At 49.9% G+C, this 27,775-nt stretch overlaps 3 protein-coding genes and 1 pseudogene across 3 annotated transcripts in view; 1 reads left to right on the top strand and 3 right to left on the bottom strand.

The window, feature by feature from the left end:
* Positions 1 to 7,722: 7,722 nt before the first annotated feature.
* On the bottom strand, positions 7,723 to 8,687 carry LOC115280987 (annotated as a pseudogene).
* Positions 8,688 to 8,787: 100 nt separating this feature from the next.
* LOC115280988 (EP300-interacting inhibitor of differentiation 2-like) lies at positions 8,788 to 10,027 on the top strand. The gene has a single exon (XM_029926169.1). The coding sequence runs from the start codon at positions 8,937 to 8,939 to the stop codon at positions 9,498 to 9,500; it is 564 nt and encodes a 187-aa protein (XP_029782029.1). The 5' UTR covers positions 8,788 to 8,936; the 3' UTR covers positions 9,501 to 10,027.
* A 3,945-nt stretch (positions 10,028 to 13,972) lies between these two features.
* SELENOV (selenoprotein V) lies at positions 13,973 to 19,847 on the bottom strand. The gene is made up of 6 exons (XM_029925291.1): positions 18,854 to 19,847; positions 17,617 to 17,641; positions 17,449 to 17,502; positions 17,270 to 17,344; positions 17,082 to 17,159; positions 13,973 to 14,091 (listed from the first exon to the last, which is right to left on the bottom strand). The coding sequence occupies exons 1-6, from the start codon at positions 19,783 to 19,785 to the stop codon at positions 14,062 to 14,064; spliced, it is 1,194 nt and encodes a 397-aa protein (XP_029781151.1). The 5' UTR covers positions 19,786 to 19,847; the 3' UTR covers positions 13,973 to 14,061.
* Positions 19,848 to 26,600: 6,753 nt separating this feature from the next.
* DLL3 (delta like canonical Notch ligand 3) overlaps positions 26,601 to 27,775 on the bottom strand; it is a 6,897-nt gene continuing 5,722 nt past the window's right edge. The window contains exons 8-10 of the mRNA XM_029925524.1: positions 27,443 to 27,775; positions 27,120 to 27,204; positions 26,601 to 26,818 (exon numbers count right to left, since the gene is read on the bottom strand). The exon at positions 27,443 to 27,775 is cut by the window's right edge and continues 202 nt beyond it. Of these exons, the coding sequence (XP_029781384.1) occupies positions 26,813 to 26,818; positions 27,120 to 27,204; positions 27,443 to 27,775 (424 nt within the window). The 3' untranslated portion in view covers positions 26,601 to 26,812. The remainder of the gene's footprint in view (positions 26,819 to 27,119; positions 27,205 to 27,442) is intronic.

The raw sequence follows: 27,775 nt of genomic DNA, 5'->3' as shown, positions 1-27,775 counted from the left end.
AACACCCCTATGACCCAGCAATGGCACCACTGGGGATCTACCCAAGGGATACAGAAATGCTGATGCATAGGGGCACATGTACCCCAATGTTCATAGCGGCACTTTCTACAATAGCCAAATCATGGAAAGAGCCTAAATGTCCATCTCCTGATGAATGGATCAAGAAGATGTGGTATATATATACACTGGAGTACTACATGGCAATGAGAAAGGATGAACTCTGGCCATTTGTAGCAAAGTGGATGCAACTCGAGGGTGTCATGCTGAGCTAAATAAATCAGGCAGACAAGGACAGACACCATATGTTTTCACTCATCTGTCTAACAGGAGAACCCTAACAAGGGACCATGGAAGGGGAAAGGGGGGGAAAAAAAAGTTAGGGAGAGGGAGGCAAGCAATACATGAGAGACTCTTGAATCCTGAAAACAAACTGAGGGCTGCAGAGGGAGGAGGAAACGGGAAAGGGAGTGATGGTCATGGAGGGGGGCACTTGTGGGGAAGAGCACTGGGTGTTATATGGAAACCAACTTGGCAATAAACTATTAAGTAAAAAAGAAATAGAAAAAAGAAATTGACCTAAGAAAGTTACATAGAATAGTGTTCTATCCAACCACAGTCTACAGAGAGAAGATAGAATATATATTATTTTCAAACATACACAGAATATTCACCAAAATTGACCATATGTTACACCATTAAGCATATACCAACAGGTTTCAAAATAATGAAATGATTTAGGGTCTAAATTTTCATTTTTTAGTGTTTGTTTATTTTTGAGAGGAAGAGAACACAAATGGGGCAGGGACAATGAGAGAGGGACACAGAATCTGGAGCAGGCTCCAGTGCCTGAGGACAGCAGTGCCTCAGCAGAGAACCTGGTGCGGGGCTCAAACTCAGGATCTCAAGAACTATGAGAAGGTGATCTGAGCCGAAGTCAGATGCTTACCCACCCAGGTGCCTCTAGAGGATAAATTTTTAGAGCATGCTCTCTCCCCTAAATTTACAAATAATGCATGAGTTAGGGAAGAAACATATACTAAAATTAGAAAGTACTTTTAATCAAACTACAAAAATTCTACGTATCAAAACTTGTGGGATGCCAAAAAGGGACTAGTTTGTAGAATATATTTTTTACCTTCTACAAATCAAAAATAAAGTCAGACAACCCCATAAAAATTGAGAAAATATTTAAGCAAACAGTTCACAGAAAAGGATATCAAAAATCACTGTTCAACCTTGTAATCCTTGAAGTAGAAACTAAAATGCAATGACTGACTATTACAGCCCACGATTGGAAAAATCATTACACCGGGGAAGTGAGTTGTTGGCATGGGAAGCAATGAAACACTCTAGAGGGGGTGAGAATTCATACAAGTACTGTAGTAAACTGTTTGCCATTAGCTAGTAACGTTGAAGATATGTACTCTTTTTGACCCCAAAATTCCATCCTTACATATATAGCCCTAGAGGATTTTTTAACGTGTTCATACAAATACCATTAATAATGGCCAAAAACTGAAATTAACCCAAAGGTCAAATATAAGTATCACTCCCCATTGCCTCCCACGTACTGACCTTCCCAAGCAAACTACACCCTGAATCTATCAGGATATTCTTATTTAGAGTTTGGCTATCTATGTCTGCAAAACAATAATAAAACTATAAAACTCGAGGTGCCTGGTGGCCCAGTTGGTTGAGTGACCGACTCTCAGTTTCGGCTCAGTCCTGATCTCATGATTTCATGGGTTCAAGCCCCATATCGGTTCTGTGCTGACAGTGCAGAGCCTGGTCGGGATTCTCTCTCCGTTTCTCACGCTGTCTCAGTCTCTCTCAAAATAAATAAATAAACTTAAAAAAAAGAAAGCTATAAAACTCATATAATAGAAGAGCTGAATAAGTGGGCACACATACCACATTAGTGGAGGAGAAGAATGCGTTTTAAAGATGCCAGCTCTCGGGGCGCGTGAGTGGCTCAGTCGGTTAAGCGTCCAACTTTGGCTAAGGTCATAGGCTCAGGTCATAACCTCACGGTCTGTGAGTTCGAGCCCCGCGTGTCGGGCTCTGTGCTGACAGCTCAGAGTCTGGAGCCTGCTTCAGATTCTGCGTCTCCCTCTCTTTCTGTCCTTCCCCCATTCACGCTGCCTCTCTCTCTCTCTCTCTCTCTCTCTCTCTCTCTCTCTCTCTCAAAAAATGAACAAATGTTAAAAATTTAAAAAAAGATGCCAGTTCTCCTCCTAAATTCATCTAAGAATATGAATTTCTAAGGAAAATCCCAACAGGATTTTTATGGAAATTCTCAGACTGGCCCAAAATTCACACACAGTTCGAAAGGTCAGGAATGCTTAAGCCCATCTGGAAGAAGAACTAGGGGAAAGGATTCAACCTCCTCAGATGTCAACAAAGCATATGTATATAAGTGCAGATATAATTATAGTAAGACCACATGCATTGGTGTAGATAAGCAAACACATTAATACAAGAGAACAGAGGATCCAGAAATAGACCAAGCAGAGGTGCTATTATAAATGACCCTGGAAGACAGATCCCCTAGAAGTCAGAAGCAGCCTGGGCTGGAACTTTGAGGGGGGTTATGACAGGAGAAGGCAGAGAAGTAGACTTAGACTTAAGAGGAAGGACAAGGGGACGAGGAGATCGGAAAAAGAAAGGAGGGAGGTTGGGAGAAGAGAGGATGAGGAGAAGGGCAAGGAGGAGGAGGAGGAGGAGGAGGAAGATAAGGTTGGAGGAGGAGCCGCTAGGCGAGGAGAGGAAGGGTCAGGGAAAGAGGGTGGAAGGGAAGGAGGGAAGGAAAGGAGAAAAGCAGGAGGAGAACGGGAAGATAGGGAGAGTATGTCACACAACAGTAGCCATGGAAGGACAGTTTTAGGTTTCCAGCCTGGAAAGTTACAGAGCTTTCTAAACCAAGCTAGGGACTGAGAGATACGATGGTGTAGGCGTGTCTTGCAAAGAATTACTTGGCTAAGTTTTAAAATACGAAGTGAACTTTGTCCTTCGGGGGGGGGGGCACTGGGGGCAACTACAGTATGACCCGCATGCAGTGCACATGGGGATTTGTCTCATAAGCATGGTCTCCACGAGGGCGCAAGGGTTAAACACGCACGCGCGCACATGCGCACAGGCACGGCTTACATGTTCCCACGCTCTATCACGCTCTATCGCGCTGTCGCGTTTTTCTGGTCTTCCCCGGGGGTGGCCCAGCAGACGCAATGGCCAGAGGCCTCTGAGCTGCCCACAGACAGCAGTGTCCCGCAGAGAAATGCTGCGCATGGCGACCGCGACATCCCACAGGCAGAGGTCCGACCGGGCTGTGCTCCCCTCTCAGAAGACCTTGGCCTAACGCAGCTTCTGTTTGGGGAAAAGATGCCCAAAGCCCTCGGCAGCCAGTGAAGAGGGTTTGACCAGCCCAGCTGAGTGTTCATGGATGTGTGTAGAGCGAGGAAGCAGCGCGGGATGCCAGCTGGCAACCGCGTTTCCCCAGCGTCTCTCTGGATTATTTCACATTTATCGAAGATCGCTTTGCGTCTGTGGCTTGGTCGCTGGCTGCAGAACTCGGCTGTGATAGGCTCAGAGATAGGGAATAGTTACAGGCAACGTCCTTTACGTCACAAGAGAAGGAAGCTATTCTCAGGGAACTGTGCCATTTTCTTTTGAGTTCAAGACATCAGGGGGCTCCTGGGTGGCTCAGTCGGTTGGGTATCCAACTTTGGCTCAGGTCATGATCTCACGGTTCGTGGGTTTGAGCCCTGCGTAGGGCTCTGTGCTGACAGCTCAGAGGCTGGAGCCTGCTTGGGATTCCGTCTCCCTCTCTCTCTCTGCCCCTCCCCCGCTCGCGCTCTGTGTCTCTAAAAAGTGAATTAAAACATTAAAACCCCTTTTAAAAAATATAAAATTTTAAATATTTATTTTTGAAAGGGAGAGACAGAGCGTGAGCAGGAGAGGGGCAGAGAGAGACACACACACAGAATCCCATGCAGGCTCCAGGCTCTGAGCTGTCAGCATGGAGCCTGACGTGGGGCTTGAACTCCCCAGCCATGAGATCATAACCTGAACCGAAGTCGGAAGCTTAACCGACTGAGCTGCCTGGGTGTCCCTAAAAATTTATTTTTTTTTTAATGATTTTATTTTTTTAAGTACTCTCTACCCCCAAAGTGGGGCTTGAACTCACAACCCTGAGATCAGGAGTCAAGTGCTCCACCGAGTGAGCCAGCCAGGTATCCCTACTTTAAATTTTTTATTTCATTTTTTGAATAATATTTTCAATATAGATAAGTGCCCTTAGGCTGTCTAGCCGCATTCCAAAAAGCGGTAGCGTCAGGTCATTTGGAGCCCTGCCGGTATCCTTAGACTAAGGATGAAGAACATGAAGTATTTGCGTCACTATCTGAAACTGGGAGGAGGTTTCTGAGAAAGTCTTCAGTTACAGAGGGAGGGGCTCTGTGAACAGAGCGAGTGTCCGGGGCGGTGGCATGAGAGCCCCCACCAGATGCCTCCTTGAAAAAGTCAGGGCACCTGGGTGGCTCAGTCGGTTCAGCGTCCGACTTTGGCTCAGGCCATGATCTCATGGTTTGTGGGTTCGAGCCCCGCGTCGGGCTCTGTGCTGACAGCTGGTTCAGAGCCTGGAGCCTGCTTCGGATTCTGTGTCTCTCTCTCTGCCCCTCCCCTGTTCATGCTCTGTCTCTCTCTGTCTCTCAAAAATAAATAAAATGTAAAAAAAAAAAAAAAAGTCTCTTCTCATGGGGCGCCTGGGTGGTTCAGTCAGTTGAGCATCTGACTCTTGGTTTCGACCTAGGTCATGACCTCACCGTTTGTGAGTTTGAGCCCCACATCGGACTCTGCACTGACAGTACAAAGCCTGCTTGGGACTCTCTCTCTCTCTCTCTCTGTGCCCCTTCCCTGCTTGTTCTCTCTCTCTCAAAATAAATGAACAAACTTAAAAGATTTTTTAAAATCTTTAATCTTCTTTTTAAAAAACCTCTATTTTTGTCCTGTAAAAAAAAAAAATAGTATGAATCGCCTAATATTAGCTCCTTTAATTGTTTAGTCTGTGGCATGATTGAAACTGTCCCCAAATGATCCAGAAATACTGGCAGCAAATCAGAGACAAAAATGCTTCAGCCACTAGAAGTACAATCTGGGGACCAGTCGCTAAGCTGGAATCTCTCAAAGTTTTGCTTTTATCTCTCCACATGAGCACTTCCGTTTAAGACACTAGAATTTTGTTTATAGCCATTCCTGTGCCCAGATCATAGGAAGGACTTCCGAGTTCTGCTGTAAGGTGATTTGGGGCCTCAGAGGACAGGATTACGGCAAAATGACTACAATTTCTACTTCCTCCCCTAATAATGTATGTCGTGACCTAAGTCTGGGAATTCTTTTGTTAACTATTTGTGATTTTCCGGGCAGCCTGAGAGGGGGAGCATGGACCCGTGGGTCTCCAGCCTAGCCTGACAGCTGCCTTGACTGAGCCACACACAGGGCGCCTGTCTGGCTAGGTCAGCAGAGCACACAACTCTTGAACTTGAGGTTGCAGGTTCAAACCCCACAATGGGTATAGAGATTACTTTAAAATCTTTAAAGAAGTGATTGCAGAGATTCTGGTGAAGAGCTGTGTTTAAAGAAGCAAGTAGTTAGTTGGGTTTTATAAAGGTGGTGCTTGGACCCGGAAAATTAAATGAGAATTAATAATAGCTACTCCTTTTTAAAAATATTTTTTTAAGTTTAATTTATTTAAGAAATCTCTGGAGGCACCTGGGTGGCTCAGTTGGTTAAGCGTCTGGCTTCTAGCTTCGGCCCAGGTCATGATCTCATGGTTCGTGGGTTCAAGCCCCGCATCAGGCTCTGTGCTGACAGCTAGCTCAGAGCCTATAGCCTGCTTCGGATTCTGTGTCTCCCTGTCTCTCTGGCCCTCCCTTGCCTGCGCTGTCTCTCTGTCTCTCAAAAATAAAAACATTAAAAAAAAAAAGAAATCTCCGCACCCAATGTGGGGCTTGAACTCATGACCCAGAGATCAAGAGTCACATACTCTCCTGCCTGAGTCAGCCAAGCACCCCCAGAACAGCTTCCTCCTGATAGGGCAGAGAACAAAAAAAAGTTACTTTCTGATACTTGGGAATCACAACCATCATGATGGGAGTCACCATCAACAAAATCAAAGAATTTTCCCCGGGGCGCCTGGGTGGCTCAGTCGGTTAAGTGTCTGACTTTGGTTCAGGTCATGATCTCGCAGTTCGTGGGTTTGACCCCTAAGTCAGGCTCTGAGCTGTCAGCACAGCCTGCTTGGGATTCCGTGTCTCTCTTTCTCTCTGCCCCTGTTACCCTCTGTCTGTCCCTCAAAGATAAATAAACATTAAAAAAAAATACATTGACTATGGAAAACACTTTGACAATATAATATTATGGAAAAATAAAAAAATAAAATAAATAAAAAATAAATAAAAATACATTGAAAAAAAGAATTTCCCTATCTGAAGCTTTTCCATTAATTAGAATAAAGAGAATGTAATTGGAGAACCAATATTTAACATGTATTTTGTAATATTATGACACACATAAGGCTACCAATGACTTTGTAGCTATCAAGAAAATGAACTATTGAGGCGCCTCGCTGGCTCAGTCCACGGAGCACGTGACTCTTGATCGCCACGTGGTGAGTTGGAGCCCCACGTTAGGCTTAGAGGTTACTTAAAATGTTTTAAATTGTTAAAGAAAATTAACTATTTGTAACCACAGTGGAAAACACGGATGGATCTCATAAAAATAATGTTGTGTGAAAGAAACCAGACACGAGAGTATATAAATTTCAAAAAATAAAACTGGCGCGCCTGGGTGGCACTCTTGATTTCTGCTCAGGTCATGAGCTCGAATTCTGCGTGGGGCTCTGCACTGAGGGGGGCAGGGCGGAGCCTGCTTGGGATTTTCTGTCTCTCAAAAATAAATTTAAAAAAAATTCAGTAAGCAAAACTAAAATACAGAAACGCACCCTGGGTAGTGAAACAAAAAGCAAAGCAAGGAAACAATGGCCATAAATACCAGGATAGTAGTTACCTCCGGGTAGAAAGGATAGTGAAGGGAGGAGGGTTCAGGAATACTGGGAATCAATTTCCAGTGGTGGTTACATGGACGTTCACTTTCTGATAAATCATTCAGCTGTATAGTTATATTTTGTATACTTTTCTGCATATAGATTAGGTCACACAAATAGGATTTAGAAGAAAATAACCGTCCAAGAGTAGCTAAAGACGTTTTAATGAAGGGGTATTATTATAAAGCTTTAATAGTTAAGAGGATCATTATGGGTGGCGGAGGCCGCCTGGGTGGCTCAGTCCCTTAAGCCCATGACTTCAGCTCAGGTCATGATCTAGTGGGACAGCCCCACATCAGGCTGTGTCCTGACAGCTCAGAGCCTGGCGCCTGCTTTGGATTCTGTGTCTCCCTCTCTCTCTGCCCCTCCCGTGCTCATGCTCGGTCTCTCTCCCCTTCAAAAATAAACATCAAAATTTTTTTAAAAAATAAAGAGGATTGTTATGGGGAAGATAGACAAATGAATAAATGGAAAGTAATAAAGAATATCCTCCCCCCCCCAAAAAAAAACCCCATGAATCTAGAATATCTTGGTAGATAATAAAGGCAGCATTTTTTTCTTTCATTGCAAAAAGCTTTATTGCTTCCATTTGGTCCACAGTTTGGGAGAGGGCTCTAGGTGGTTAAAAGGCTACTCGGACAAGCCCACGTGGAAGCCCTGGCACCAAGGGGATGCCAGAGGGGCCCCTCCAAGGTTGCTGGGCTCCAGAGGCTGCTAGTCGAGCTTCCGGGTGAGCCTTTGGAAGAGACACTCGCCCAGCGCGGCCTGGGGGCCGTCCAGCCGGCGGAGGTTGGTCAGGTGGTCGCCCATCTGCTTGATGAGTTTCACCTCCTCGCCCAGGAAGTGGTTCTCCAGGAAGGCACAGAGACCGACCCCAGGGCATGCAGATCCAAAATCGCCTCGTTCAGGTTCTTCTCCAGGACTAAAGCCGTTTCCATGCCGTCCAGGGCTCTCCCCCACTCATCGTGCGACGGCTTCTGCACGTCCTGGAAGAGCGCGATGCCGCCGCGCTGGTTTTGCAACTTCAGGAGGCGCTTGGCACCGTCGCGCTTCTTCTGCGCTAAGTCGCGGAAGAAGTGGCCCAAGCCATGCAGAGCCACATCGCTGCTGTCGAAATAGTAGCCCAGAGAGAGGTAGGTGTTGGAGGCCCGCAGGTGCATGTTGCCCAGGCTGTTGACGGAGGCCTCCATCTCGGGGGAATAATTCTGACGAACCTGAGAGCCCATGGTTGGTCGGCAATGAGACGCTAAGTTCAAAACACGCCATTGGTTGGCCCCAGAGCAGCGGATGACTGACAAGGTGGTTCCGGGGGGTTGAGACTGTAAAGGCGGCTGGAAGGTGGTCTGAAGCTGGAATAAGGGGTGTCCCGGGGTCTGGTCAATCCAAGCCTTGTTGAAGCACGAGGCAGATCCAGCGGGCCGCCAGCTGCACTGCAGATGTGGCATTATAATCCCTGCAGAACAAGAAGCGTAGATAGGAGCATCTTGGGTGGAACCTTGGGAAAGCCAACCAGAAGCAATCTTGTTAGACTTTCCTAGGGTAAACGTTACAACGGAAAATGGGGAAGGCCGCGCCCTTCGATCTTAGGTTACTCGCTCCGCCCCGGGCTGTTTCGGTTGTGATTACGCTCCCGACAGCAAGGTGGCGCCAGGCGGGGCCCGGGCGGCGGAATGACGCGTGCGCGGCGCTTCTAGGTGTCTCCGTAGGATAAACGCACGCGCTGCGTTCCCCGGTGCGCACAGCGCTCGCGCACACGCACTTTCGCTCACGCCGGTGGTCGCTGCGTCCCGTGATTGCAATTTTTCTGGGAGCGGCCGAGCTGCCCCCGCGGTCCGAGATGGCCGAGCTGCCCCCCGACAGCGGTGTCCGGCAGACGGACGCGGCGAATGGCCTCGGCGACGCCCCGCAGGCGGAGGTGGGCGGCGACAGGCGGGAGCCGGCCCCGGCGGGGCCTGCGGAGCCCGGGGAAGGTCCAGTGGCGGCGCCCGGGGAGGCCCGCGACGCAGAGGTCGCTCGAGGGTTGGCGGAGCCAGCGGAGGAAGAGGGTGCGCAGGCCAGACCCCGATCCCGGCCGGGGAACGGCCCAGGCCTGGCTGCGTTGCCGTACCTCCGCCTCCGTCACCCACTTAGCGTTTTAGGAATCAATTACCAGCAGTTCCTGCGCCACTACCTGGAGCACTACCCGATCGCTCCGGGCCGAATCCAGGAGCTGGGAGAGCGTCGCAGGAGGTTTGTGGAGGCCTGCAGAGCCCGGGAAGCGGCGTTGGATGCCGAGTACCAGCGGAACCCCCAGAGGATGGATTTTGACATTTTGACGTTTACGGTAGCGCTTACTGCGTCTGAGGTGATCAATCCTCTGATAGAGGAACTTGGTTGTGACAAGTATATAAGTAGAGAATAGTCTGGTGGTGAAACTACCCCAGAGGAGAGCCTCCGCTCCCAATCCTCGATTTTAGAAAGACGTAGTGTGTGAGATAAGGCGATGGGGGAGGGGGAGGACGTTTATCACGAAAAAGCCTCAGAAAAGAAGTTCAAAGGCCTTGTGACTTCTGTAACGTTGAGTTTAGGATTGATACAGAGGCTCTTCCCTGCGTTGGGGGAATGGCTGTCAAAATTGCTTCACTGAAAAATGAAGGATCGGTTTCAGGAAACTGAGACCCTATGAGGAACGGTTGCCAATATCGGAGCCCGTGATGATGAAAGAAACTCTCAAATCGTGATGGGTAGGACTAAGGAGCCACGGCGGAGTTATCCCGTGGAGAGACCGGAAGCCTATGGAGAGACCTTGAAATTGACCCACTCTGTGCCCTGTTCGCATCAGCTTCGACAGGTGTTAGCCTAAAATGGATTTTGTGTTTTGTGAAGCATTTCAAATGGCAAACGACGTAGCTTGTATATATCACCTGATAAACCTTGTATTCAAGAATATCTGGTTTCTGGATTTTTTCCTTTTTAATGTATTTAAGCTTTTATTTTTCGTAAATCTATTCAGGAAAACCCCAAAATATAAAATATGCGCTGAAAGGTCTTTCATCCCTGTCCCCTCCATCTGGTCCCTATCACAAGCCACATCTGTAAGGTGCCACGCCTGTCACCGCCTTGTGCACACACAAGCAAATGCAAACTTGGGTGGGTTTTTTTTCATTTCTTCACAAAAGTGGGCATATTTACTGATTCACACGCTGCTTTTTCGATCAGAATGTACCTTGAAGATCCTTCCAAACCACTCCATTGCCACCTTCTTCTTCAGAGCTGCGGTTCTGTTTCATTCTGTGGTTGGTTACGTTGTAATTTACTTATCCAGGAACATACTGATGTTGATGGACCTTTAAGTTGTTCTGCATCTTGGTCTTTAGATATTTTTATGTCAGAAGTTCATTTATTTTAGAAAGCAATTCTTAGTAAAATCTAATTTTTGAGCCGACAAAAGATTTTTCCTTTTTTAGGTAACCTTTTATCAACCCTTCACCCATTTTCTGTTGGGAAAAAAATGGCTGTGAAAGGTAACCTTGTGTGCATATCGCAAGGTCTGTGTGCAGACACACTATCGCTTTGATGCTGAATGCACCTGTCATATTTTGGTATCTGTGCAATGAGGCATATCGTAACCTTGGATGGTGTAATACAGCGTTTTGTCCTTGGGGCATCTTCCAATGTGTAACATCCATAGTGTCAATTTCCAGAAGTGCGAATTCTGGGCAAGACACTCAGTGGAATTCGTATCTGTGCCGCAAAGTTGCCTTCCATCCACGCTGTCCTGTGTCCCACTCCTGCCAGCGACCGATGGATACCGGAAGCCACCAGATGTCTGGATTTTGCCAGTCTTCATGTGTGAAAGATAATGTGCCGGCTTTAATGTGCTTTTCTCTTACGAGCAAAATATATCTTCTGGGAGTTATGTTTATTCCCTTTTCCATGAACTCCTCATATCTCTCGTCCATTTCTCTCCTGAAGACTTCTGTTCTTTATTGATTCTGGTAGCTATTGACATAATACACGAGATGTGACAATAGCCTGTAATGGGAGTTATGGGTATCTTTCCCGGGTTGGTCATTTGCGTTTGGTTTGCCTGAAGGCCTTTTGGCATGCAGGTGTTGGCTTCTTTGTTTGCTGGGTTTTTTTAACCAGTAAGATTTTGAACCTCAGGACCTTCTGTGTCTGCGTGTGTCTGTGTGTGCATATCTGAGTCTTGGAACACTTGGAATTTATCTTGATGTACAGGAGGAGGTTAAGGATTCAAAAAAAAAAAAATTGAGGTGGCTCCTGGTTGCCCAGCACCAGTTACCAATGAGTCCTTTCCCCTCATAACTTTAAAGATGCCTCTCCATCAATATACTAAACCGTGTTTTCGATTTTCTGACTGTATAGTTTTTTTTAATGTTTATTTTTGAGAGAGAGAAACACAGTGTGAGCAAGGGGGTGGGGGCGAGGAGCAGAGTCTGAAGCTCCAGGCTGAGCTGTCAGCACAGAGCCCAACACGGGGCTCGAACTCAGGAACTGTGAGATCATGACCTGAGCTGAAGTCGGACTCTCAGCCGACCGAGTCACCAGGCGGCTCCCTGACGACATGGTTTTGAATCTGGTTCAAACTCCCCCCGGGGCAGTTCTGGCCGGTTTTGTTTATTTTACCAGTCAACCTTCAAGTTAGCTTACCTTGTTTCAAGCAAAACAAGTTTTTTTAATATTTATTTATTTTTGAGAGCGAGACAGAGCACGAGCAGGGGAGGGGCAGAAAGAGACAGAGACATAGAATCTGAAGCAGGCTCCCATCTCCACGCTGTCACCACTGAGCCCGACACGGGACTCGAGATCACAGCCTGAAATCGGATGCTTAACCGACTGAGCCACCCAGGCGCCCCTCAAGCAAAGCTTTTTTTTGTTTTAGAATCACATGACAGTTAATTGAGGGATAACTACTATCATTAAGATACTGAGTCTTTTATCCCAATGGTCTATTTTCCTTTTAAAAGAATTTTTCTTTTGTAATCTTTACACCCAGTGTGGGGCTCAAACTCACAACCCTGAGATTGAGTCACAAGCTCTGCAGACTGAGCCGGCCAGGTGCCCCTATTTTCCCATTTTTAAAAAGACTTCCCGAAAACAAATGGCTCAGTTGAGCACCCAACTCTTGATTTCAGTTTAAGTCATGATCCTGGAGTCCTGGAATGAAGCTTTGTCAGGCTCCGAACCGGGCGTGCAGCCTCTCCCCGCCCCCCCTCTCCTAATTAAAAGAACAAACTTCCTTTGTGTCCTTCAGAAGAGTGTTAGGGGCGCCTGGGTGGCTCAGTACATACAGTGTCCCAACTCCAGCTCAGGTTATGATCTCAGAGTTTGTGAGTTCAAGCCCCGCATCAGGCTCCGTGCTGTCAACACAGAGCCTACTTCGGATTTTCTGCCCCTCTCTCTCTCTCTGCCCCTTCCCTGCCAGTTCTCTCTCTCTCTCAAAATAAATAAACTTAAAAAAAATAACTGAAAAAACTCAGTAACGATTCTTGATAAAACACCCACCAAGTAACAGACGCATATGTGAAGAACTTCCAGAAAATCAGGAACAAGACAAAGGTGCTTGACTATCATTCACGTTATCTTCCAGGAGACCGAGGATACTGGCCAAGCAAGGAATGAGGAGAAAGAAGCTCAAGGAATAAAAGCTGTAAAGACACATGACCTTCCCTATTTGATATGACTTGTTCCTCAACCTAAGAACCACATGAGAAACAACTATAAACAAGAGAATTCAGTGTGTTAACAGGCTATCAAATAAATATGGAGAAATTCATTATTTTTTTTAAATAACCATTTATTTTCTTTTTATTTTAGAGAGAGCGAGCACGAGCAGGGAGAGGGGCAGAGGGAGAAAGAGAATCCCAAACAGGCTCCACACTCGGCGCTGAGCCGGATCCCACAACCCCGGATCACGACCTGAGCTGATGCTTGGGGCACCTGGCTGGCTCAGTTGGTTAAGTGTCTGACTTCGGCTCAGGTCATGATCTCACGGTTCAAGAGTTCAAGCCCCACGTCGGGCTCTGTGCTGACGGCTCAGAGCCTGGAGCCTGCTTCCCATTCTGTGTCTCCCTCTCTCTCTGCCCCTCCCCAGTTCATGCTCTGTCTCTCTCTGTTTCTCAATAATAAATAAATGTTAAAAAGATTTTTTTAAAAAGTTGGGTGCTGAACCGACTAAGCTACTCAGGTGCCCGAAAGTCAATTATTTGCAAACACACAGGCAAACTTTTAGAAAAATATAACAGGAATAATCCTCATTTACACAGAAAAAAACATAAAAGATAAAGTAGCTAGGAATAAATAGGCCTGTCAAAGATCTACTTTAGGAACATTCATATAGGGACCAACACTAATATCCTTTTGTTTAAAAAAAAATTTTTTTTTTTGAGAGAGAGCGCACGCCTGAGTGAGTGCGCAGGGGAGGGGCAGGAAAGGGGGAGGGAGGGTCCGAAGTAAGGTCCGTGCTGACAGCAGGGAGATCATGACCGGAGCCAAAGTCGGAAAGTTAACCCGCTAACCCACCCCGACACCCCTCTCCTGGGATTTTTTTTTTTTGAGAGACAGACAGACAGAACATGAGCAGGGGAGGGGCAGAGAGAGGGAGACACTGAATCTGAAGCAGGCTCCGAGCTGTCAGCACCGAGCCTGACGCCGGGCTCAAACCCACCAACTGTTGAGATCATCACCTGAGCCGAAGTCGGAGGCTTAACCGCTTAACGGACTGAGCCACCCAGGCGCCCAGGACTAAGCTTCTCCTCAAATCTGCCCTTCGTTCCCCCCTCCACCGCGCTGTCCGGCTCCTCCCTTCTGCGGCTCCGCCTACCTCCCCCGCTTCCCGAGTGTGGCAACCTTAGAAGAGCACAGGCCAGAGCAGAGAGGCGGACTGTATTTATTGCCCCCTTCACCTCTCCCCGACTTGCCCCAGCCACCATTAGAAAAGGACCTGACTTGGCAACATTTCAGCCCTTCTCGGCATCCTGCTGAGGCACCTGAAATGGAGAGAAGAGAGAGAAAACACTTTAAAATATCAACAGCAATGACACCACTATAAAAATAATAGCATTTATACAGTGTTTCCTCTGTGCCAGGCCCCATCCTAACACTCCCCACCCGAGTGAGTCTCCTTAGCCATTTCTCAAACACACCAGACACACTCCTACCCCAGGGCCTTTGCACGTGCTGCTCCGCTGATGGGTGTATTTTCCCCAGACATCCTGATTCAACCTCTTCCTTCTTTCAAGTGTTTCCATACCACCTTCCCCGACCATTCAAGTTAGGATTGCAAAAAAATTCCCAGCACTACCCACCCCCAGTCCTTTCCTGCGTTAGTCTCTTCTCAGTACTTATTTCCACCTCCTGTTTGCCTGGGTGTCTTGTCCATCGGCACCCCCACCACCAGAGTGTCAGCCTCACTAGGGCGGGAGTTCGCGGCTGTTTTGTTCACGGCCGTATCATCCCCAGGACCGAGGCCAGTGTCCAACACTGAGCAAGCACTCGGCAAATACTTGTTGAGGAGGTAAAGGCTAACACGGTTTCCGTTTTACAGAGGAGGCGGCCGAGGCAGACAGAGGTGACGGTATTTGCCTGAAGTCACGCAGCCAGGAAACTAGGGATTTGAGGCCAGACCACACTGACATAAGCGATATCTATCCTTCGTTTTGGAGTATAGTTGATGGTCATTCTTGTCCACCCAGTGCTCTCCTCCCTTCCTCTCCCCCCATGGGCTTAGGGAGGCAAACTCCATCCCGAGCTCCAGGAATGGCCCCATGACTCAAAACTGGCCAATGAGAGCACTGTGTTCCTTGGGCCTCCCTGATTGGTTCGGGGATGAATATGTAACCTGATCCAGGCCAATGGGAATTTATGCCACTAAGATAGGGAGCCCATCTGAGAGTAAGGTTAGCCCAGGAGAAAAGCAGAACACAGAGTAAGAGAGAGTCAGATTCCCAATGACAACATTTTGCTGCTACCTGGATCAAGCCATGCCTGAAGGTACTTAAACCTGACTTTTCTGAGACAATTGTTGTTGTTGTTGTTAAGCCAGTTTGAACTGGGTTCTCTACTACAATAGAACATTCACGACTTATTCCAGTAACAACTGCTGTCACTTACTGACCAAGCCCTTAATTCACAACATCTAACATCACCTTGTGTGGCTTGTGGATCCAGGACTTGAACCTAAGTTCCTGGGACCCTGGGTGCTGCATGTATAACTACTGTGCTATTCTGCTTATTGGCAGGTGTGAGAAACAGACTTCTCCTCTGCCTCCCCTGCCCCTATCCCCAGCATGGCTGCTCGAAAACAGCCCTACTAAGAGCCCGGCACACAGTAGGGATTCCAAAAATCCCATTTGTAATTTTTTAAAAAGTTAACATAACGTAGACATCGTCAGGATCCTAATTTCCAAACCACCTCTAAAAAGATATTTTTGAGACACTTGAGTAGGTATTAGATGCCCTTAAGACATTTTAAAAATTTTGTTGGGGAGGGGCACCTGCTGCCTCAGGTGATAGAGCATGCAAGTTTTGGTCTCAGGGTCATGAGTTCAAACCCCACATTGGGTGTGAACCTACTTAAAATCAATAAATTTTTTTCTAGCTGTAAGAATGATGGCCTTGTACTTCTGTTTTAAAAACTTAATTTAGTGGGGCACCTGGGTGGCTCAGTCAGTTAAGCGTCCAACTCTTGATTTCAGCTCAGGTCATGATCCTGCTGTTTGTGAGTTCAAGCACCACGTCAGACTCTGGGCTGGCAGTGTAGAGCCTGCTTGGGATTTCCTCTCTCTCCTTCCCATGGTCTCTCAAAATAAATACACCTTAAAAATAAAATAAGGGGGAGGGGCGCCTGGGGGGCTCAGTCGGTTGAGCATCTGACTTCGGCTCAGGTCATGATCTTGCGGTTCATGAGTTCGAGCCCTGTGTCCGACTCTGTGCTGACAGCTCAGAGCCTGGAGCCTGCTTCAGATTTTGTGTCTCCCTCTCTGTCTCGGCCCCTCCCGTTTGTGTCCGGTCTCTCTTGCAAAAATGAATAAACACTAAAAAAAATTTTTTTAAGAATAAATTTTTAAAAAATTAACCTCCAGTATCTGGGGTGCCTGGCAGGCTCAGTCAGAAGAGCACGTGACCCTTGATCTCGGGGTTGTGAGTTCGCGCCCCAGGCTGGGTGCAGAGATGAAGTAAATAAATAACATAAATAAATATAAATAAAAATGAAAACTAAGGGGTGCCCGGGTGGCGCAGTCTGTAAAACGGCCGACTCTTGGTTTCGACTCAAGGAGTGATCTTGAGGGAGTCACAGGATCGGTCCCATGTGCTCGGAGCACAGAGCCTGCTTGGGATTCTCGCTCTCTCCTTGCTCAGGGCCCCCCCTGCCCTCAAAATAAATACATATTCAGGCTCCTGGGTGGCTCAGCCAGTTTAGTGGCTGACTCCTGACTTCAGCTCAGGTCATGATCCCATGGGTCCCAGCGCCTGGCAGACTCTGTGCTGCACATGGAGCTTACCTGAGGTTCACTCTCTCTCCCTCTGCCCCTCACCCCTGCTCACACTCACTCTCTCTCCCTCTGCCCCTCACCCCCGCTCACACTCACTCTCTCTCCCTCTGCCCCTCACCCCCGCTCACACTCACTCTCTCCCTCTGCCCCTCACCCCCGCTCACACTCACTCTCTCTCCCTCTGCCCTCTCCCCCGCTCACACTCACTCTCTCTCAAAAAATTAATATAAAATCAGTAAATAATAAGATTCCAGTCTTGGTGGAGGCGTCTCATGCAATCATCCCAACAACCCCATTTTACAGATGAGAAAACTGAGGTTCGGAGAGGAGTGTGGGTGACTCGCCCTGATCTTAACAGGGAGGACTGGCTGAGCTAGGCAGGACTGGGACTAGGAGGTCTGTGACTCCACCACAGTGCCCTGCACGCTGCCTGCCCTGGGTCCCACTGCCATGCCTCCCCTCCCGCCTCCCCTCCCTCCCCTCACCTCCTTTCTCCTGATCTCCTCATGGATACTGCTCATAATTTTCTGCAGCCTGGCCTCATCCACAAAGCCATCACCTCTCTGGGAAGGGAGGGGAAAGAGCAAGGACCTGTATGTCTCCCACCGCTCCTCCCCTGCTCCTCCCCCTCGCCTCCCCTCCCTCCCTGTCTGGGACCCTTGCTCATAATCACCTTCTTTGAATGGACCAGTTTGCCATCCACAAACACTTCAAACTCCCCTGAAGCCTGGACAGATCTTTCCTCCTCCTGGGGAGGGAACGTTTGGGGGGGGGGAGTGAGAGCTCCCCTCCAAGCTTCTGGGGTCTCGGGGCCCTAACTACGCCCCTCCCCTAGGCCACGGGCACACTCACAAAGCGGAGACAATTTGGAAACTGCAGCTCCAGACTCCTTTTCAGTAGAATGTACTGCAGGGAGGAGCCGGGATCCGGCGTTACAGGTCGTGGGGGAGGGGAAACAGGACCTCCTTCCAGACTTCCTGCCCAGCAGTCCCCCCCCCCTCCGAAGTCAGAACTACTCACCCGCAGGCTATAGCTTCAGAGGCCGCTGGACGCCGAGGGAAAGAGAAGGGAGACCGAGAGAGAGACAGGAGAGAAGACACCGCATCAGCATCCCCCCCAGCCCAGGGGAGCCTGTGAACACCGCCCCCGAGTCTGTCCCTCCCTCCACGGCTCAGAATCCTCCCATACTGCTAGGTCACCAAAACACACACACACACACACACACACACACACACACACCCCAAAACACACACACACACAAACACAAAACAACAACCAAAAAAACAAAACAAAAACAGTCTTCTGTGTGGTCCATAAGCCCCCACAGGATCTACCCCACTGACTCCATTTGCTCCCTGGCCCACTTTGCTCCAGCAGAGGAGGAAGGAAAGAAACGAGGGAGGGAGGGAGGAGTAGATGAATCTAAAGCTCTTTTGAAAAAAATGTCATTGACATACACTGAGCCCTTCTTTGAGCCAGGAACATTTATGAACCTATATATGAGGCATCTCATGGAGACGTCTCAACAACCCCCTTTTACAGATGAGAAAACTGAGATTCAGAAAAGGGTGTGGGTGACTGGTCATGTTCCTAACAGGGAGGACAGGCTGAGCTAGCAGGACTGGGACTAGGATGTCTCAGACTCCAAGACAGTCCCCTATCCCCTGCCCTCCCCCGTCACAGCTCCTCCTCTAACACTGCATGCCTCACCACAGGGCCTTTGCACTGGCTGTTCACACTGCAGAATGCTCTTATCTACCTGGCTCCTTCTCTCTCCTCCTTCAGGTCTTTGCTCATACCTCACCTTCTCAAGGAGGCCCTTCTGACCAGCCCAGCTAAAACTGTGACGCCCCCTCCATGCCTTCTGCCACTGGCACTTATCACCTTGTTGGTTTTTTTAAGCTTACTTCTTTATTTTGAGAGAAAGAGAGGGAGGGAGAACACAAGCGGGGGGGGCGTCAGAGAGAAGGAGAGACAGAATCCCAAGCAGGCTCCCCGCCATTAGTGCAAAGCCTGATGCGGGGCTTGAACCCCGCAAGACAATCCAAAATGAGTAAATGAATGAGAGTGAATGAATGAAGCTCAAAGCAGGGATTCGAAGCCAACAGTTCTCAAGCCCCCGAGAAAATGACAGGTGGAGCCAAGTTTCCAACCTGGGAGTGGCGACTCCCCCCACCCCCCTTCAGAGCCCCAGCGCCCACCCCCTCCAGCCTTTCCCCAAGGGGAGGAAGGCAGGTGTGGGCGGGACGCCCCTCACCAGTAGACCACTCTAATCAGGATCTTGCTGTCCTCTGGGATGTTCTCGAAGGTGGAGGTGAAAGTGCTGGCGAAGGGGTCGGACTCCAGGATGGGCGGCGGAATAAAATCGAGAGTGGAATCCATCACCTTGGCAGCCGATGGGTCTGCCGTTGAGGTTGATCCAAGGATGGGCCCCAGCAAATCAGTGGCCTTTGGAGCGAGGGCAGGAAGGGGCTCTTGGGGGGACCCGAATCCATTGGTGACTGATGGTAAGTGCTTCGCCCCGGGCGTCCGTGAAAGATCCTTGTCTGGCGACGCAGCAGGCTCCGAAGCCAAGTCTGAGAGTGAATCCAAAAGTGAGGCCGAGTTCGGGAAGGATTCCGAGGCAGGGACCGCGGCTGTGATCGGGACCCCGACTGGGGATGAGGTTGGGGCTGGGATCCCGGCCTGAGTCGGGGTCCAGTTTGGAGTGGGCGTCTGGCCCCGGGTGGAAATCTCTACGGGAGCCAGGATCCGGACCGGGGTCGAAGTCCCTACGGAAGTTGGGGTCTGGACGAGCGTCGGGGGCTGGACAGAAGTCCGGGTCCAGACTGCGGTTGGAGTCTGGACCGGAGTCGGAGTCTGGAGGAGAGAGGGGGTCCAGGCTGAGGCCGGGGCCTGGACGGGAGTTGGGGTCCCAGCGGAGGTTGGGGTCTGAACGAGATTCGCGGCCCGGGCCGGGGTCAGCGTCTGGGCGGGATTCGGGGCCCGGACCGGGGTCGGCGTCTGGGCAGGATTCGGGGCCCGGACCCGGGTCGGGATCCGGGCCGGATTCCGGGTCCGCGCTGGGGCCGAGGCCCTGGCAGGAGCTGGGATGCGGACCGGGATCGAGGACCTGACCGGGGTCGAAGCCCGGGCCAAGGCCAAGCCCCGGGCCCGGGAGGGGTTGGGGGCCCGCGCCTGGTCGTTCATGGGGGAAAGGAGGGGTCCGGGGTTGGGATCCCGCCCAGTCCTCCTTCCTCCGGCGGGGAGAGCCTTACCCACACCAGGGTTCTAAAATGGGAGACCACAAGGGGGCACTGTTACATCATGTTCCAACCTGCTCGCAGGTTCTACTGCTTTGGGCCAGGAACCGGGACGGGACGGCCCTCCAGGTCTCCCCTAATTCCTCAGCCCTACCTTCGAGGTAAGAAACACAGTTTGTCCCGCATTCCTCTCACTGTCGCTAACATTCAGTATGTTTCTTGAATGCCTGCTATGTGCACGGTCCTGTGCTGAGCCGAGTCTGAGGACAGAGTCCTGATCAGGAAACCCCTGGTCCAGTGATCAGGTTCCCTGTCCGGCGGGGTAAACACACCCATCACCACCACCAACAGCCTAGCGTGGCCGGGGCTGGAGTAGGGGAGGCACAGGCCAGAGGGGCCAGAGAGAAGATGGGGGAGGCTCAGGAGCCTGCAGAATCGCCAAAGGTGCTAGAACCAGCCTGGGAGCAGAGGGCGCCCCCGAAGGAATAACTGGGTGATCAGGAAAAAAATAAAATAGCAAACATAACAGTTTACAGTTACACAGTGCTAAGTGCTACACACACAAATAACCACGGCCAGGATTCAGATGGAAACGATCAGGCTCCCGCATCCTGGCACTTGCACTCTGCAAACAGCCCCGCGGCCCCGCGAGCCCCACCCCCCTCCTCAGGTGGGCCCCCCCCCCCCCGCCTTGTTCGCTGCCCAATGCCCCGCTCCTGAACTAGAGCTGACTTGTTCTCAGGAGGTTCGCTGCAGGTGTTTCATAAATATTGGCCTTTTTGAAAACAATAGTTTTAACACTCACATGAAATTGGAGAAATAGCATATAGAATCCTATAGGGGCCCCTGGGTGGCGCCATCTGTGAAGCATCTGACTCTTGATTTCGGTTTAGGTCGCAATCTCACGGTTCATGAGTTTGAGCCCTACATCAGGCTCTACACCGACAGTGTGGAGCCTGCTTGGGACTCTCTCCCTGACCCTGTCCTGCTCTCTCTCTCAAAAAATAAACTACAAACATTTTTTAAAAAAATAAAAAAGAAAGAAAAATCCTGTTAACTTCCATCCAGCTTTCCCCAATAATAGCATCACATGTGACTGGTCCACTGTCAAATCCAGGACTCTGACACTGGTCCACTACTATTGGGTCAGGTATTTTGAATCATGGAAGAGTTTTAAAAGGACAGTCAGGGGGCGCTGGGTGGCTCAGTCAGTTAAGCATCTAACCCTTGATTTCGGCTCAGGTTATGATCCCAGGGTCCTGGGATCAGCCCCACGCTCAGCAAGAAGGTATTCTCTCTCCTTCTGCCCTTCTCCCCCACTCACGCTCTCTCTCAAAATTAAAAAAATAATAATTTTTAATAGGAAGATCATAAGACATGAATTTTCTGTGTTGAGGCTAAGTAAGCAATTTCTACCCCTCTCTAGGCTTCAGTTTGCCTCTCTGTGAAATGGGCTTTCCTCTTATCACATAATACTGAGAACTAACACTCACTGAGCATCTATTTTCTGACGGCCTCTGATGCAAAACGCTTTGTACGTATTTAAAATATTTCTCTGAGTCGCGGTTCACTTTTCTTCATTTCTCTCCCTCTTCCTTCAGACTCTTCAAGCTCGCAGATTCTTTCTTCTGACAGTTCGAATCTACTACTGAGCTCCTCTAGAGGATTTTTCATTTTAGATGTCCTCCTTTCGGACCGAGAACTTCCCCTTGATCCTTTTTTAATAACTTCCCTCTCTATTGATAGTCTCTATTTGGTGCAACATGATTATTGCTTTTAGGTTTGCTTTTTTTTTTTAAGCTTTATTTTTGAGAGAAAGAGTGCAAGCGGGGAAGGGACGGGGGGTAGAGGGGTGGCAAGAAGATCCCAAGCGGGCTCCATGCTGACAGCAGAGAGCCCGATGTGAGGCTCGAACCCATGAACTGTGAGATCATGACCTGAGCCAAAGTTGCATGTTCAACCGACTGAACCACCCAGGCGCCTCTCCTTTTATTTCTTTAATCACAGTTACCTTTTGCTCTCCAAACATATTTGTAATGGCTGCTTTGAAGGCTTTGTCCATTCCAGTATCCGGTCACTCTCCCCGGGGGCGGGCGGTTTCTCTTGCCTCCCTCCCCCTCCAGTATGCCTGTCTTACTGCCATACCTGTCTCGAATTTCTTTGTTGGGAACTGGACATTTCAGACAGCACATTATGGCAACTCTGGGCACTGGCCCCCACTCCCTGGGGTTTGTTTTGCTTCCCTGGTTAGTGACCCGCAAGGTGGTTTCTTAGGTCTGTTCTTTCTCCAGCAACAACAGAGGGTGGGGGGGGGCTGCAGGGGGGCACAGCCTCAGCTACCAGTCATCCTGGGCTGGTGGGTTTGGGCAGGTTCTCTGGGTCTTTCCAGACTGTGCTGGGCAGATAAGCTCCACCAACTGCCAGCTGATTGCTCTACGTCCTCAGTTTTCAACACCATGGGGCACAACCTTTTTCCAGAGACGGATCCAGTGAAATTAGGGATCCTTTGAAGGGTTAGCTCAAGTCTGCTTGAGATTAGTTCTGACCGAAGGAGGGCTCCCAGAGCTCTTTCCTCAGCTCGCCAGCAAACTGGCCAGAATCTGTCTCCTTCCATCTGCTTCCACCACAACCTCCGCTGTTTCCGAGGCACCTTGAGGCTTAAACTTCTCCACACTCTGCTGTGAACACAGTCTGCTCCTCTGAGTCCAGGAAAGATACCGAGCTCTCTGCTCCGCAGCCTGCCTCTCCCAACAGACAAACTCTCTGAGCCATCGACTCTGTTATCGGGGACAGGGAGGATGGACGTCACTCAGAGTGACGCCACTTTAGGAGCTGAGCCCTCAGCGGGCTGAGGCGGTGGCCCAGGGTCTCCGAGCTAGCCCTCTGGCTGTGAACCCCCTGCCCCAGGAGCCGGGGGGGGGGGGGGGAGCCAGGGTTCTAGCACTCTTGGCCACACCACGTCCAACACAGAGCCCCCCAAGTATGGGTTGGGCTGGAGAAGGGAGCCCCCACCTCTCAGCGGTGCTCCCCCAGAACAGCAAGTAGCCAGGGGCAGGATGAGAAAGACTGACGCTCTGCTCCTCCCCTGAGGACAGCTTGGAGCTGGGGGTCAGGAGGGGGCCCGAGGAAGGAACGGAGGGGGAGGGTGCTGAGCAGAGTGGGAAGGAAGAGGTGGAAGAGGGTTTGGGTTTACTTGTTACTGATTCTCCCTGTTCTCACCAAATATTTAGCAGATTTTCTTGAATGGTTATCTATTTGCTATGTGCCCTCAGGATCATTCCCAGAAGCTGTGAACAGTTGATTTGTTTTGTTTTTTATAATTTGCACCAGTTTGCCTGGCGAGCGGGTCAGCTGAGCTCCTCTGGAAGTGAACTCCGTACAGGCCACACAAGTGGTAGCCCCCTATACATTCCTTTCCACCTGCCCACCCCACCCCACCCCTGCCTGAGACAAAATACATAGACGATGCTTTCATATTAGCACATCAATATCTGCCTCATCACGTTAACAGCTGTGAAACAGCCTATTTATAAATGGCCCCTAATTAAAGTAACCAGTCCCCTGGCATCAGACCTTTAGGCTGTTTACAGCCTTTTGCTATGACAACCAACCACTGCAAGGGCACCTGGGGGGCTCAGCCCGCTACACAACCAACTTTGACTCATGGCATGATCTCATGGTTCGGTTCGTAGGTTCGAGCCCCGCATCGGGCTCTGTGCTGACAGCCAGGAGCTAGGAGCCTGCTTCAGATGCTGGGTCTCCCTCTCTCTGCACCTCCCCTGCTTGCACTCTGTCTCTCAAAAAATAAATAAATAAATTATAAAAAACCACTGCAAAACAGACATCTTTGTACCCAAGTAAAAGTTTTGTGTAATTCATGTCCTAGCCATGAAGCCATCAGATTGAAGGGAAAGGGAATGTGAGTTTTTCATTGCATTTCTTGAAATGTTTATGTATTTGAGAGAGAGAGAGAGAGAGAGAGAGAGAGAGAGAACGCACACACGAGCGGGGGAGGGGAAGAGAGTCTGACGCCAGGCTCCAGCTCATGAACCTAACCATGAGATCACAACCTGAGCCGGAATCCTGAGTCGGAAGCTTAAGCGACTGAGCCACCCCGGCGCCCCTGTGAATTTTTCATTTTAGAAGTTGTATTAAATTAAATTACTCTTCTGACGTTTTGTTTTGTGTGATACCTTATAAACACCAGGACGTTGCAGGCAGCCAACACAGCTGCATTTTCGGTGTTTAGAAACAAAGAAGCACAACCCATGTCCACCCAAACTCTGTGAGCTCTTTAGGAGGAAGGCATCAGGAAAGAGGACTGCATCCCAAACCGCGCGCTCGCTGGCTCTGCAGGAGTGACTTCCCTCTTTGAGCCCCAACTTTCTCTTCTGTAAAATGGATCCCTTGTGTTCTCACTGACTGGTCCCGTTGTGTTAAAAACAAAGCCCAGGTGGGGCACGTGGGGGGCTCAGTGTGTTAAGTGTCCAACTTCGGCTCAGGTCATGATCTCCAGGTTCGTGGGTTCCAGCCCCGTGTGGGGCTCTGTGCGGCTGCCTCAGAACCTGGAACCTGCTTCCCGATTCTGTGTCTCCCTCTCTCTCTGCCCCTCCTCTGCTGGTACTATCTCTCTCACTCAAAAATAAATACACATTAAAAATTTTTAAATAAAAATCTGGGGCACCTGGGGGGCTCAGTCAGTTAAGCATCTGGCTTCAGCTCAGGCCATGATCTCATGGTTCATGTGTTCAAGCCCCACGTCAGGCTCTGTGCTGACAGCTAGCTCTGCTTCAGATTCTGAGCCTCCCTCTCTTCTGACCCTCCCCTGCTCGTGCTCTCTCTGTGTCTCAAAAATAAATAAAAGACATTAAAAAATTAAAATTAAAATTAAAAAAAAAGAAAGCACAGTCTGGCAGGGTGGGGTCCGGGACTGGGGTCGGGAGGGGCTGTTCCTGGCTGGCTCAGTGGACAGAACAAAAGGTTTGACCTCAGGGCTATAAGTTAGAGCCCCAGGTCTGGTGTAGAGATTCCTTAAAAATAAAAAATAATAATAAAAAATAAAAATTACAGGCTCAAAGTCACGTCACTTAGATGAAGTTACCAAACTGGGGCTTAATACCCAACCAATTTGTAGTTTCAACTTTGCCCAAAAAATGTATGTCCTAATAGGTCAGGAATTTTCTGGTCAGCACCCACACAGTGATGTCACAGGGACCCTGTCCATCCCCTAAAGCAAGATGAGGTTAATTCCCCAGTAAGACCCTGTGTGCTCCCCTACAGGAAGGGGGCCATGGGCCCGTCCAAGTTCCTGCCTCGGGTTTCCCAGCGAAATGTGGCAACACGATTACTGCGAAGCTAATGCTGCCTGAAGCCGGAACCGGGCTGCTGGCGGCACTCCCAGTGCGGGGAATAAATGCGCCGACCGCCGGGCTTTTGCGTTCGGGCTAATCGGGCCCTTCTGGTAGTAAGTAAACCTGAGCCGTGGTCGCTGGCATTAGCCACCCCTCTTTAAACTGTCTCCCTCACCTAAGAGTGGTGGCACAGACTACCAAGAAACATGAGGGGCACAGGATGACTCTGAAGATAGCCGCTGCCCATCTGTGCCTCTTAGGGTCTCCTTCATTCACTGACATAGTAAATATTTATTGATTGCCTGAGAATCTATATTACCCTAATGATTAAGAACATGGGCTTTAAAGCCAAACTCGATTTGTATTCTATCCTCTCATTAGCTGTGACATTTGGCAAGTCACTTAAGCCCTGTTTCCTTACCTGTAAAAAGAAAAACAAAAAAAAATACTTGGTGGGGCTGCTGTGAGGACTGCAAGAATGACAGGATGACCATAAGTACCTCCCAGAGTTCAATAAAGCTTCATTGGGGCGCCTGGGTGGCTCAGTCGGTTGAGCGGCCGGCTTCGGCTCAGGTCATGATCTCACGGTTCGTGGGTTCGAGCCCCGCGTCGGGCTCTATGCTGACAGCTAGCTCAGAGCCTGGAGCCTGCTTCAGATTCTCTGTCTCCCTCTCTCTCTGAACCTCCCCTGCTCGTGCTGTCTCCCTCTGTCGCTCAAAAATAAATAAAAGACATAAAAAATAATTAAAAAAAAAACTTTCTTGCTTGCCCCCCTCTCCTCCCCATGAAAACCTTACATTTTGTCCAACTCCTCGGAGCCCGAGCCCCCACCCCCACCCCACCACCCGCAACCCGACAGGACGCTGCCCAACGCATGAGTCGCTTCAGAAACCCAATTAGCTCTTTAAACTTACTCGGCAGAGGTTTTGTTCTTTAACAGCTGGTTTGCCTGCCCGACACAACACTCAGCTCTAGTAACAAACCCCGATTTGGGGCAGAGGGAAGGTCACTGCCCTACCCACGTTCCCACCTGATTCGGACAGGCCCACTCCCCTTACTTCCGGCCCTACGCTAGACAAATAACCAAGACTGGCCAATGACAATGCACCATAACTGCCACGCGCCCCCACCGGCAAGGCCACGTGACAAGCCAGAGCCAATGAAAGCCCCCGCTTACCAACCAGGTTGTTTCTGGACACAACCGGAGAAAGACCCGGAAGGCCCCCAGTCCTGAATCCAGCCCTACAGAAACTACTACCCCCACTACAAGAGTCTTCATTTTTATGAATACATTCCCCTTATTTAAGCCACTTTGAGTTGCTTCTGATCCCTCCAGCAGCTCCTAACTCCCAGGAGACAAGATCTCTCCCCTCTGTGCCAATACTAAGTACAAAGCACTTAGCCCATCGAATCAAAGCAGATCAAAATAAGAGCCTTTATAGAGATCTCCGGAGAGAGGGGAAAAATAGGATATAAATAACCATTATATACAACTCCCAACGGTAAAAGTCTCCCAGCCACCCCCTCCAGCTCCAAAGTGTCTAAGGCAGAGTATTGGGCACCGCCAAGTAAATACAAAAATATCCAGGTTCTGTCTCCAGGCGCTGATGGAGAAGGGGCAGGTCAGGCCTAGAAACGAAATGAGTAGGTGGCATTAGAAAGGGCTGCCCTTCTGCCGCCTCTCCCTCTCCCGGGGAGGGGGAAACAGTGACGCTGCCGAAGAGAAGATAGCAAAATAGCTCCAAACGACAGCAAAAAGGCTGGAAGCTAGAACTAAATTACGCCAGAACCGAAAGGTGGCTCAAGGGCCTTTCAGAAACTCGCCCCTCCTCAGTTTACAGATAGGGTAAAGGAGGGTTACGGGAAGTGCAGGGGCTGCCTCTGCCCAGCGTGCCCAAAGTGCGCGGGGCGGGTAGAGGTGGATAGCTACCTCCCGGGCATAGATGGAAGGAGTAGATATGACGTAAACCGCACGAGAATCTCCATCTTCAGGGTGACTCCAATCCGCGGGCAGGCTGCGGGAGGAAAAGAAGATCCAGATCCTTCAAATTCTCAGATCTTGTTTTCCCCACCCACCATGGAGAGAACCCAAAGCCACCTAAGGGAGCTAAGGAACCACCCAATCAGAGAGGCCTGGGGCAGATAAGAGGAAGGAACCAACCAGGAGGGTGTATCAAGGAATCAAGCCAGTTGCACTAGGGAGGTTGGGGTAAGCAGCCAGGACAGCCAAGGCGAACGTCTGCGGCCACTCACCTCGGGCCATCCTCGGAACCCTCCTGCGTCCTCCTGTTGTTGAGTGCATCTGGGAGCGCGTGTACTGAGGGCTCCGGGGTCCCTGCCAGCAAGCGAGACCCGGTATCCTGGCCCAGGCCACGGCGTCGCACGTGGACCAGCAAGAGCACCATGCCGGCCAAGCCCGCGGCCACCAGCAGTCCCAAAGCCGGAGGCAAAAGGAAGTGCTGGGGGTCCTCCTGCCTCAGGCCGGGCAGCGCCGCGGGCAACGCGCCGGTGCCGTGGTCCGCGCCGTCTGGGTGAACAGGGAACTCGCAGCGCGCGCCCATGTAGCCGGGCGCGCAGGCGCAGACG

This window comes from Suricata suricatta, chromosome 16 (assembly GCF_006229205.1).
Source record: "Suricata suricatta isolate VVHF042 chromosome 16, meerkat_22Aug2017_6uvM2_HiC, whole genome shotgun sequence".
Classification (NCBI taxonomy): Eukaryota; Metazoa; Chordata; class Mammalia; order Carnivora; family Herpestidae; genus Suricata; species Suricata suricatta.
This window is presented reverse-complemented; position numbering and strand designations above follow the sequence as displayed.